This window comes from Polistes canadensis, unplaced genomic scaffold, assembly GCF_001313835.1.
Source record: "Polistes canadensis isolate GaletaPanama2010 unplaced genomic scaffold, ASM131383v1 scaffold_98, whole genome shotgun sequence".
In the NCBI taxonomy this organism is placed as follows: Eukaryota; Metazoa; Arthropoda; class Insecta; order Hymenoptera; family Vespidae; genus Polistes; species Polistes canadensis.
Genome location: NW_014569645.1, coordinates 289178 through 302111, shown reverse-complemented (window position 1 = coordinate 302111; position 12934 = coordinate 289178). Strand labels below are relative to the sequence as shown.

Sequence of the window (12934 nt, the reverse complement as noted above, 5' to 3'; positions counted from 1 at the left end):
ATAATAATAATAATTATGACGACGATGACATACGCTTTTTTTTTTTTTTAATTTTTTTTTATATACTTTTATATATTTTTTTGTTTGTTTCTATTTTATTGCAATGTGAACCAATGAAAAGAATAATAACGATAAGTGTTTATATATTTATCTATGTAAAAAAATGAATTTAAAAGAGAATAAGTATAGACAAAGTGAGAAAGAGAGAGACAGAGAGAGAGAGAGAGAGAGAGAATGATTTTTTCATAAAAAAATTGACGATGAGTTAACGTGGTACACCATAGGCTTACCCTTATTTCAATATATATATATATATATGAGAATGATTAATTATTTATTAATTATATAATAAAGCTGCACATTTTTTTCTCGAGCCCAACAAATTTATCGTTTTCTCATCGAAACGTTGGTGAACTTTCTCGGAGAATTTCATTTTTTTTCTTATTATTTTCTTTACCTTTTCGTCCCTTATATTTTACACCGAACATGCACATAGAAAGGGAGGGGGGAAGGAAGAGTGGGTAAGTTTAATCCTAGAGTAGAATGGCGGAATGAGAAAAAGACTTCGTTGTATCAAACATAGAAGCTTACGTAAAGCTAGCTTCCTTCGTTCTTTTTTTTTCATTTCCTTTTATTTTTTTGGCTTTTTCCATTTTTTTCGTGCTTTTCTCTAACAATCTTCTCACCCCTTCTCACCACCCCTTTTACTTTAAGACTTTGCCTTTTCTAATATTCTTTTTTTTTGGGTTTTTTTGTTTTTTCTATTATATGCATCATTCAAGCCAATGAAAAATATTAACGTGTTTTCAGTTATATAAATAATACGACAACTCTCCTGTTTACTTTATCCGTTGGAATCATTTTTTTTCCCCCTCGCAAATTAGCCACCGACGTTTCGACAAAAAATCGACTCTTTATAATATATATATATATATATATATATATATATATATGTATATGTATATACATATACATACTATATTCACGACACTATGATATAACGTATATACTATGACAAACATTTTCAACATCATTGATAATTTATTTATTTATTTATTATATCTTTTTTTTTTATTATTAAATTCGAAGAGGAGAAAAAGGGTTTCAAAGAGGGTGGAGGATAGGGTGTTGGTTTTATAGGGCCAGTCAAGGTGTTCCACGTTACTCGACGAACATCATCGTCTCTATAAATAAGATTTTTTTTCTTTTTTTCTTCTCCTTATTTTTTATTTGATTTTTCTTATATATACGGTTATCGCAAGCAGAATGATTAGAGAAGTTAGAAAAAAAGGGTTCGCATGTAGAAGCACACCTATGGCCATTCATTTATTTGATCATCAATGATTTATCTTCTTCTCGTTTTGATTTTTTCTTCTTTTTTTACTATGACGAAATTTTGTATAAGTATCAAATGTTTCTCTTACTTTTCTTTTTTTTTTTCATCCCTCTGCTTGGTGTTATTACCGAGATTACTTTTGTTTTTTTTTTTTTATATAAGATTATTCTTGAATTGTTTCTATTTTTAGATTACATCGGATTAGATTCGTAAGATTGCGTTTCAATGGAAATAAGTTAATTAACATTCTAAGATGGCACGCACTTATAGAAGCTAAAAATACTTAAGTATATGTATGTATGTATATATATATATGTATATAATTAATAAGAAAATGATGGTGCATGATATTTTTGGTATTGATACGATAAATGACATTTTATGCATTATATTATACAATAATCGTATAACTTTTGAAGTTATATCTTTCTTTAGTTTTAATTTTCTTTTCTTTCTTTTTTTTTTCTTTTTTTTACATTTTTTTCTTCGTTCGCTAACACATTACGGACGGATGACGAAATCTATATTCTCGTTTATTGCTTTAATAATTCAATTAATCAATTATTCATCGACATACTGAAAATTTAATAAGTAATATAATAATAGGAAGATTATGAGATGACACTCGCAAAAAGTGAACGCGCATGATTTTTAATTAGTAATTAATATACGATTAATATATGCATTTAAGATTAATTTGAAAATATTCAAAATAAAAGCTATCCGACCTATGTTATATGACATAATTGATCGAGAGTAATTATAAATACGATTTATATATTCATAAATATGATGTTTTTTTTTTTTTTTAAATTATTAATATTTATGATTAATAATTATATACGAATTATATATATTTATATATAGAAAATATTTACGTACAATTAATCGTAAATATCAAGTATCAAATAAAAAGAAATAAACGAAAAGAATACTATCGAAGAATATTACAACGTTATATCACAAATAATTCAAAATAATATTAATTCTTAAAGAAAGAAACAAAATTTTTCATTATATTAATAAATAATCAATGATAAAAACGTCTTGTCCGTAATATGTTATAAAAAGGTACTTTTACCGGTACTTTCGGTGAATCTCGTGAGACGCTAACTCGTAATGTATACATCGTTTCTTCCTAATCTTTTATCTTCATCATTTTTCTTTTTATCATTTTCTTTTGCCTTCCCCTCTCCCTCTCTCTCTCTCTCTCTCTCTCTCTCTCTCTCTCTCTCGTTTTCTCTTTCTTTCATCACATTTTTCTCCCAATCCTTTCTTCCATTTTTCTTTCCTGTACCAACGCACAGATATACAGATATACGCGTATATTAACGCATTTTCACAGAGAGAGAGAGAGAGAGAGAGAGTGAGAGAGAGAAATGGGTGACTCTTCACGTTTTTACTCAGGATTGTCTGACGTGTAATTAGCGAATAATAGCTCGTGCACGCTCGTGTGCGAATCAACTTGACAAAGGTGAATGAGAGAGAAAGAGTAAGAGAATAAGAGGCAACCTAGAGAGAGAGAAAGAGAAAGAAAGAGATAACGAATGAATGAATAAACACGCATGTATGTGTGTGTGAGAGTGAGAGAGAGAGAGAGAGAGAGAAACATGTGCACAGGTAGAGACGCGGAAATTTAGATGAACGCATGTCGTCGGTTGAAACCGTGCGACATTATTCTCGCTCATTAACCATGCTAATTTATTCATTGGACGTTCCGCATGTAATATGTATTATAGTTCGATTACGATCGACGTGGGGAAGCTAAAACGACGAACGTCGAGAACCGAGAAAAAGGAATTTAACAACGTCGAGGGAAATAAAAAAAATTAACATCCTGTTTTTCTTTTTCTTTTATTTTTTTTCCCCTTTTTCTTTACGCGTATTTCAGATAATTCGCAAATGTTCCTTCCCTATTCTTTTTATTTTTGTATTTGGGACACGCGAGATAGCGATCGTGTTTGATTATAATTTTGCTCAACTGTATACATATATAACATCGGATCTACGTTTAATGCAATTTATTTATATTTTCCGTTTAATTTTTGTATGAAAATGATATCGTTATCGTCAACAATTATCTCGTTTATTCCGAATACGATTTCGATCTCGTTCGTTGCAAAAAAAAAATCACGATTCTTTTTTTCTTTCGCGACAAAAATTCGAGAACAAATGCCTATTAATTATATTCTCTTCCTTTTTTATTTTTATTTCCTCTCCACTTCTCTCTACCTTTCTCTCTCTCAATTGTTCTCTTTTTTTTTTTATTATTATTATATTGATATTAAGTGCACTACTACATTAAAAATGCCACGAGAATTAGCATTAGAATTAACAAATTTCTGTCCCTTTCTCGGCATGAAAAATAAGAAAGTTAAAGTGCTTTTTTATTCTTTCTCTCTTTCTCTCTCTCTCTCTCACTCTCTCTCTCATACACTTTCTTCCTTTCCTTTCTTTATTTCTTTTTATTGTCTTCCTCTTTTTCCCTTGTTCTCTCGCAAAGCATCTATCTTCTCTTACTTAAAAAAAAAAGAAAAATAAAAAAGAGAAAAAGGTAGAGAAGAGATCTACGAAGCAAGCTCAAAAGCCGAGCAAAATTTAATCTAAGGAATTGAAACTACAAATATATCGTCTAACGGGGTTGAGGGGGATAGATGGATATAGGAGAAAGATATAATACCATCGCATTTATGGGAATGGAAAATTTTCCTATAGGTTTTATAGAATTTTCATGTTGTTACCAATATATTCGATGGTTACAACAAAGTATTTTTCTTCCTTCTTGATTTCTCTGTTAATGATTCGGTGCCCGGAGAAAAATTCTAGTCACTTCCTTCTACGTGAAAATGAAGGTTGAAAAGGGAAAGATAACTATTTGGAGTAATAGAAGTGAACTAGCATAGACGAATCGGTTGACTTGGTGAGTCTGCGCCGAGGATGGATACCATATGGAACCCGAGGAACCCACTGGTGCATTCTCGTGACGACTGGATGGCTGCTCAGAAGCCATTAGGTCCTCCCTTGTGGTCTCCGGGCATGGTAGATCCTCTAACTTTAGATCGAACAAATGCTTCACGTAGCACACCTTTCCATCCAATATGCGCACCTGTGAACGTTCAACAAAATGCGACAGTGCACAATTCCTCATTTTTCATTATTAATTCCTTTTCATTTTACATTATTTTTCACCCTAAAACCAAACACCACCCCTGCTACTTAAGTTACAGTCTAACGCGGTGTTAACTTACGTATAAACAAAAGAAATATTAGAGAGAAAAGTTGAAAAAATAAAGAATATGTTTTAATATATATCAACGATATTAATCTCGTAAAAGAAACGGAAACAGAAAGAAAATATCACAAAGCTGATTTAAAATCACGCGAACAACAAAGAGAAAATAATATTAACGTCGGAGTCAAAGTAACTCGAAACATAATGAGTTCGTTATACATACGTGTCTCTTTCTACTTTATACTCTCTTCATTTAAATAATGAAACAAGGATCAACCTAATCGCTTTTAATTTAAATTTGCTATCTCTCGACGTTTGCATAAGATAGATAGAACATAGACTACGATTTACTTGGAAACTATTACCTTAGGCTGCGAATTACTATCCAACGAGGAATCCTCATATTCTTCACCCAAATTTTCATAACTTTCATTAGCCACGTCACCTAAGTAGTTGTCCTCGTCTTCCTTATTTCCTATTTTCAAATTATCAGCCAAATATGAATCTAAAAACACATACATACAGACGCACGCGTATACATCAGGTATTTCGATATAAACGGTGTCCCCGGATAATCCGTTTTTTCTTTTAACGTGTATTAAACTATTCATTAAATTAACAACGACAAATATGCGAATTGCATTTTCGATTACGAATCACGACTATGCCATTGGTCATAAATAATACTGAATTTCCATACTTCGATATTTTGCAAACCATTGACGATAATAAATTAGTTTCTAACGCAAATGCAATTCACGTTTTGCCCAGCAACAAAAATAATGCAAACAACGGGCTTGTTGCGTTTAAAACAATAAAGCTGTGCGCCGTAATTCTTCTCGGTAAAGTGAAAAAAATCTTTTGAGCATCTCCGCAAAGACATAATTTGTTACCCTATAACGCTATTTAACTACAGTTTGCTAACTTTAATATTTCACGTGCCACAAGAAGAAACAGATTATCTGGGACATAGTAGTGTACAGGGTGTCCCATTTTAAGCAATACCGACATTTTCCTACTACGAATTTCACTTTTTTTTTACTATATAATATTCATTTATTTTAAATTAAATGTCTAGGAGTCATAAGAGTCAATGAAATATCGATGACAATGAGATCATTGATTCAATTTCATAAATATAAAATTCCATATCACTCGACAAGAACGTTTTCTGTATGAGATAGCTGGAATACATATTTTTCGTTTATAATACAGAAACTTTTATTCGAAACATTTGTTCATAAGACGAATAGGATCGGATATATTTGGTTATATTAAATAAAATGGGACACCCGGTGTAAAAACCTTTCAAAGTAAGGAAACTTATAAAAGGGTGGGCTGAGGTGAGGAGGAGGAGGAGGTAGAAGGGTAGTAGGAAAGTAAGGGAAATTGTTGGAAACTTTTGATCACCTTCGAGACCTATATATCTACTTTTCTCACTTATTTTCTATCTGTCTCTCTCTTTTCTCTATTTCTTGGCTCGTATCATCTTTGAGAGAAAGGCAGGAAATGAAATTAGAAAATTATCAAAGACTTTTTGGTAGACTGGGGAAGGGGAGAGGGTTGTGATCCTGAATAATTAGCAAAGAAAAGGTTTCTATTACGTTTATATTATTTATAATACGCGTATCGTGTTGCATTTATAATACTTTAAGCACAGCGACTCGATCGTATTCAATTGAAATGATATTTTATTTTGATTTGGCTGTTTTAATTTTGAGACACCTCGTATATCTCGGTTATTAAAACACAAATATATGTGAGGGGAAAAGTATATAATAGAAGTATAAGTGAAATTTACCAGAATTTCGCGTGATCTCGAGTTCCTGATTCCTCTCTAGATCCTCGGTGTTGATCTTTAGTGCTGTATTATTACTTTCGAGGAAACAAATAAGCTCCTCGAGGGCATCCCGTAACTTGATATTCTTCGTCTCGTTCCTTAAACCCCAAATCCAGGCAAGATTGCAGTCACAGATCAATTTGTTTCCTGTAAAGACATCAAAATTTTTCATTGGTTTTCCTTCACACAACACGGCAAATATGATTAATTGTTATTTATATTAATAGAAGAAAAAGAAACAAGAGAATAAGAAAAAGGGTGGTGGTGCTGCTGCAAAACGTTTATTCCCATAATAAATAAGAAACTTTTTCCAAAGTATTTCATTCGTCTTTGTGTTCGTTTAATATTTTAATCGTGATAACAGAGTTTCGTCGAATTTAATTAACTTCTTAAACGAAGAAATATTACAATAATAGAATAGGGGTGTGGGAGGGGAAAGGAAAAGCGAAATCGAAGTTCGAAACGTTCAGTAGAATTAAATTATTCGTTAGTTCGACTTTCTGATACTTATATCGTATCGTTAATCTTTAATTGAAACGTCGATTAGTACGGACAATTCACCTATTAGTAATGTTGCTAAATTATGCGAAAGGCAACGAACCTTCAATGATCTGAAATTAAGTAAATTTAGTTTCGAATATATTCATTTTTAAAATCAACATTAATCAATTAGATTATTCAACACTTTCGTGTCTTTCTAATAAACTTTTAAAATAAAACTATAGCTCACAATAGTATTACGAATTGAAATAAGTTAGGAATGATTTATATTATATTGGTTGACAATTTGTTAGAAAATAAATATCAAAGAATAATGTAATGATTTTCCTGTCATTTTGAAATTTGTTAAAGCTCTCGCGAAGAAGAAGACAAAGGGAATGCAGGGGTTAAGAAGTTTGATCCGATAATAAATTTGTAACAAGGACTGCATCTCGTACTCGTCGTTGTTGCTTTTTCACGCGCATTTTAAATTCGCTTTGTCGAATCTCGACTTTGAACGATTTTCCTAAAGTGCGAGAAGAGCTGATATGAAATTTTCATCTTGTTGCTTCCTGCATGCAATATCCTCCTCCTGTCTTTTTCGGTTTTTTTTTTAAATCCTATATACGCATACGAGAGATTACGTATTACTTAAGATTGAGAAGATAAGAGGAGACGACGAGCAAAAGAAAAACTATCAGAAGACGACGGGATGGAAAATTTACATTAAAAAACAACGAAAGCGCAAAAAAATATTGCAACTATTTCGAATGCAATTAGTACCAAGAAAAAAAAAAACAGCAAAAAGGTATCGAAAGAGTATTGTTACGAAAGAAAAATTCTTGTTCACGATTGAAAAAGAAAAAAACAGTATAAATCTTCGGAAGTTGTTTAGAAGGAAATTTGCAAATCGTAATACGGCAAGCAACATGCTGTTTTCTATCGGTTTCTCGGATAATTTTTTACTCGTTCGTCCTTTATACTTTACAAGGATAAATCGGTTTTTGATGCAACCTTTAAAAGAGCCACGAGCTAAGATTCGCGTAAATCTTTCGACGTAGCCCTCAGGCACGATTTTAGGAAAGACATTTTTTACTTCGACGCTGTATCCCATAAGTATTAGGTGTGTCATGTACAGAGGATATCCTAGAATAATTAAAAAAAAAAAACAAAACAAAAAAATAAGAATAAAAATCAAGATAGAATAATGAATCACAATTTGAGTGATCTCACGATCTTATGTCTAAAGTAGAATTAAGTATTCTAATTAAAGCGTATCATCAACGTGGCCATTATTCGAACAACAACAAAGAAAACAGTATTAGGGGCTTCCATGAAAATCCTGTTATTTCGAGTTGCGTTTAAATGTCCAGACAATTCGAGCCAATTCTTTCGCTGAAAGGATTACGGTCGTAACGACAGGATTACAATGCTCCTCCAAGCGACTATTCGTCTTCTCGTGTATGTGCTTTTAACCCACACTAACACCTGCTATTCACGATTCTCAACGTATTTATTTACATACCTAAACACTTATTGCACCTACGTGGAATGCCAAGCAAGAGATACGTGCATGCTATACATATATATATATATATATATATATATATATATATATATATATATATATATATATATGTATGTATGGATAGAAAGAGAATGCACCACTATTCCACGCAAGGGTGACTCTAATTTTCTGGGAAATAAAGTACCTACCAAACGATCTGATTACGAAAGCACTGCTTTGCATTCGTTTGTTTTATATCTTTTTTTTTTTTATTTTTCTCTTTCTATTTCTACTTTTTTTTTTTTTTACTTATTTTTACTTTTAGAAAAAGAGAACTAGGAAAATCTTTACGCAACGATGGATAGTAAGAACGATTCGTAGTTATTTTTTCTTTCGTATCGTAATAACATAATGCAAATTTATCTTAAATAAATATTATCTATTCTCTGGAAAAGTTTGATTGAACGATATCATTTATTTTCGAGAGGAGGGAAATGGACGAACGATAAAAAATATATAATTGTTTGAAATAAATATCGAGTCGTGTTGGTATAAATAAATAATTCAAATATTCGATAACTGCTAATATTTACGATTCAATACTCAATCGATGTACCACACAATATTCGATTTATAGACCGCATTTGACGATATCAAAGAAAACTCGAGTATGAGTGTATGCATAAATATATCATCCTTTCGGTGTTTGCAATATTTGAAAATTTCGATTTAAACTTAAAATTTAAACGATTTTATATCGACGAGTCAATAAATGTATATACGCGTATGCATATTCGATATTAAAAGTTATAGTTGTTTTTGAAAATAATTTTAAAGATCCTGCTCAAATATTACTTCTAAATTATCCAATTTTATTTACACAGATGCTATTTAATTGAAATAATTTAGATTTCTTTATAACGCAAAGTTGTGTAATTTTTCTACATATTTATTGCGATTCCCTCTATGCGTATATATATTTAATACTTTTTCTAATATCATTTTGAGAAATATATATTCAGAGAATTTTCACAGCATTTTACTTATGTTTCATTTTATTCATTTTATCAAAGATGCTTTTTATTTCCCACGAGAGTTTTTTATCATTCACACACACACACACACACACACACACAAGGATATTATAATAAAACTAATTTTTAATTTAAATTCTATACGACTTTCAATATATTATTGTAAGTTTCTTTTTCATTTATTCGATTGGCCCACGAAGTATATTAATTTTGTTAATATATTTTCAGGGTTCGATATAAATATAAAAATAAATTGAAAACTTTTAAGATAATTATTAACAATGTTTTTTTTACCGTATCGAGTACACGTTTTAAAAATTGGACTACACGTGCGAGAGTGGTTTATTTTTTAGATTGAAATATTAAAACTCAGAGATTGATTTTCCAATAAATTTTAAATATAACGTAATACAATATATGTAGGTATAAAAAAAAGAGAAGAAACCCGCCTGTGTGTGTGTGTGTGTCTCTGTGTATGCATGCATGCATGCATGCTTGCAGGTAGATCGTAAAATTTCGAGGGAGTTTCTCCATTCGGTCAGAGACGTTGAAAAATGCAAGAAAATAAAAGAGAAGGGAAATTTTTTTTCTTTCTTTTTATCGATACCTTCTCCCTTTCTTTAACCAATCCTCAAGCTTTCCTGTGCAACCCTGCTATCTCTTCCCTGGACCCTTCCACCCTTGTTTCTGTTCAACCCACCACAATGGTCCTGTGTGCACGTGCACCGATGCATTCGGTAAAAGAATGACTACACTGACATCTTCTATCTTTTTCCTTTCTACCTAAACCCACATTGTTTATCTCTTCACCGGATTCAGCTATTTTCTTTTCTAACAGACTGACTTTCCCAAAATCGATCGTCTCTCTCTCTCTTTCCCTCTCGTTTTATATTTATTTATTTTCTTCTTTCTTCTACTCCTTTCCTTTCCTTTCCTTTTTTTTATTTATTTCTCTATCTTTTTATGCCTTATAAAGCTTCCTTCTTTTACTCTACTTTTCAATTTCCTTAAATTTTTCTTTCTTATTCTAGTTCTCTCTTTGATATATTTTATTTCACTCTCTCTCTCTCTCTCTCTCTCCCCCTTGTTCTTTCTTTGTTTCTTCCCCATATTTATCTATAGCTTGTAATTTTATCTTTTATTTTTCCCTCATCCCAACATTTGTATTGCAATTCCCTTAAACGTTTGTATATTGAAATAAACATCCGATGCTAGATTTCGATCGAAACTTCATATCATTTTCCTGGTTCCTCCTTTCGGATTTGTTTTATAACTCTCTCGAAAGGAAAAAAAGCTTATGATGGTAGTAGACGGAAAGGGAAAAGAGAAAAAAAAACTCATTCGCTATTTGATTGAGTCATCATGATATCGGTGATAGGTATTGTAGCTTTGGACGACACATTTTCCACCTGTTATTCTTCACGCTGTAACTTTTTATTCCCCACAATTTCCCCCTATCCCTTTCATGTAAGTACATATATATATATATATATATATATATATATATATATATATATATATATATATATATATATATATATATATATATATATATATATATATATATATATATATGTACTTACATATGTACTCTTCTTGTCCTTTCTGGCCAATTTCGTATAAACGACGAACGTTCCTGGGTTTTCTGTACCAAAATGTTTCCCAGTTTTTTTCTCCCTCTCCTCTTTTTTTTTCTCCTATTTTCCCCTCTCTTTCTCTCTTTTTCTTTTCACTTCCATTTGTTGCAGTATATATATATATATATATATATATATATATATACTGACGACCTGAAAACATTGATGGTATCGACAAAACGATCACAACTCCGTTCAATTGTCGAATATTTTTGTTGGTTTGTCGAGAGGGGATGAGATAGTCTCTCTCTCTCTCTCTCTCTCTCTCTCTGATAGTGGTGGTGATTTTTGTTTTTGCTTTTTTTTTATTTTTTTATTTTTCGTTACATTTGTCTCAAAAATACACCCGCGATGCATCGAGGAGGATGCTCGAATGAACTGTACTGTCGAGTCAGCACTTCGACGTCAATATGTATATTTATCTAGGTATTTGTGCGCGTCGTCACGTATAAGGTTGGTTACTGGATTCTCTCTGTGTGTATGTATATACCATTTTTCTAGTGTTTCATTTGTGGTTGGAAATTTTACGATCGATACGTTTTGTTATTACTTCGAGAACGAATAAATATTTGCTTGTTACTTGCATCAGAGTTTTCTATCGTTTTGAAGGGAATTAATGATATTTGCAAGTGAAACGTTCTATGCAATCACCATTTACAATAAAAATATATCATTTGTATAATCATTTACAGCAAAGATTCTATATACATATAAAATATATTAACTTGATTACGTGGGTGTTCGTAAAAGATGAATAAAATTGTAAGTTAATAATAGGATTTTTCGAATGATTCATGATTTCGATGATTCATTCATTAACATCCTATTTTTCTTGATATTATTTTTTATTTTTAATTCTCCTCAATTTCGAATAGAATATAAATTTTACAAGGTACTCGATTAAGCTTCGAATCGTTCGATTTAATATACACATAGTTAAATCTATATAAACGCGTAGAAATGTGTGTACGAATTTTAATTATCGCTTCATTAGGGACCAATTAAGCATGGGAAATGTTAAACGTATTGAACATAATTTAAATCTAAAATGTTTCGTCGATAAACATTAAAATGATCCAATATTACAACGATCAATGCATACACGCTTTTGATTTTATAGTAAAAACAGTTATTATTTAATGTTAGAGAGGGGTCAATTATTTTATTACGATTCTCTCTCTTCATTTATTTATTTTAATATTAAAATATTAATAATATTAAAGTAAAAATCATATTATGATATAATCAATCTAGTGGTTTGATTTATTTTAATTCTATATATTATGTATTAACATTGATATAGAGGGAAAATAAATTTGGACGAGATATTTGATCGTACGAACATAATTTAAAACATCATAATCGTATCGTAAAAACGTATTTATACGTCATCGAAATATAGTAGGATAAATCTGAAAAAATCGTAATCCAATAAATGGAAGGAGGAATATGAGTTTCGTGCATGAATACCAAATTTCAAGACGGACTATGCGATTCGAAATCGAGAATAAGCTTGAAAATACTATGATATATACCAAAGTATGTATTGCTAGTGGTTCCGATGAAATACCATCTTCAATGGATTTACAAGCATATCCTACGTTCGAAATAATAAATTTAAAAATAGGAAATATTATAGCTGACGAGGAATAAAAGGAAAGTTTCTTAATTAAAATATTAAATTATATTATAGATATATATTATATACACACAAATAATGTATTTGTTAGGAGTACGGACTTTGATAAACTCGATAATAAATTGCAAGGAAAATAGAAAAGAAAGGGAAGCAAATCTTTTTACTTACTCTCGAACGAGTCCGAGTAATTTGAAAAATCTCAAGAAAATTAATGTAAAGTGAAAGAAAG

At 30.8% G+C, this 12934-nt stretch overlaps 1 protein-coding gene across 3 annotated transcripts in view; it reads right to left on the bottom strand.

Annotated features, from left to right (window-relative positions):
* Positions 1-3567: 3567 nt before the first annotated feature.
* The window catches only part of LOC106787304 (connectin-like), a 164156-nt gene continuing 154789 nt past the window's right edge, over positions 3568-12934 (bottom strand). For 2 of the 3 annotated variants that reach the window (XM_014749538.1, XM_014749539.1), the window contains 3 exons: positions 6370-6555; positions 4934-5073; positions 3568-4442 (listed from right to left, as the gene is read on the bottom strand). In XM_014749538.1, coding sequence (XP_014605024.1) covers positions 4173-4442; positions 4934-5073; positions 6370-6555 — 596 coding nt within the window. In that variant the 3' untranslated portion in view covers positions 3568-4172. The remainder of the gene's footprint in view (positions 4443-4933; positions 5074-6369; positions 6556-12934) is intronic. The other variant, XM_014749540.1, reaches the window with a different exon arrangement.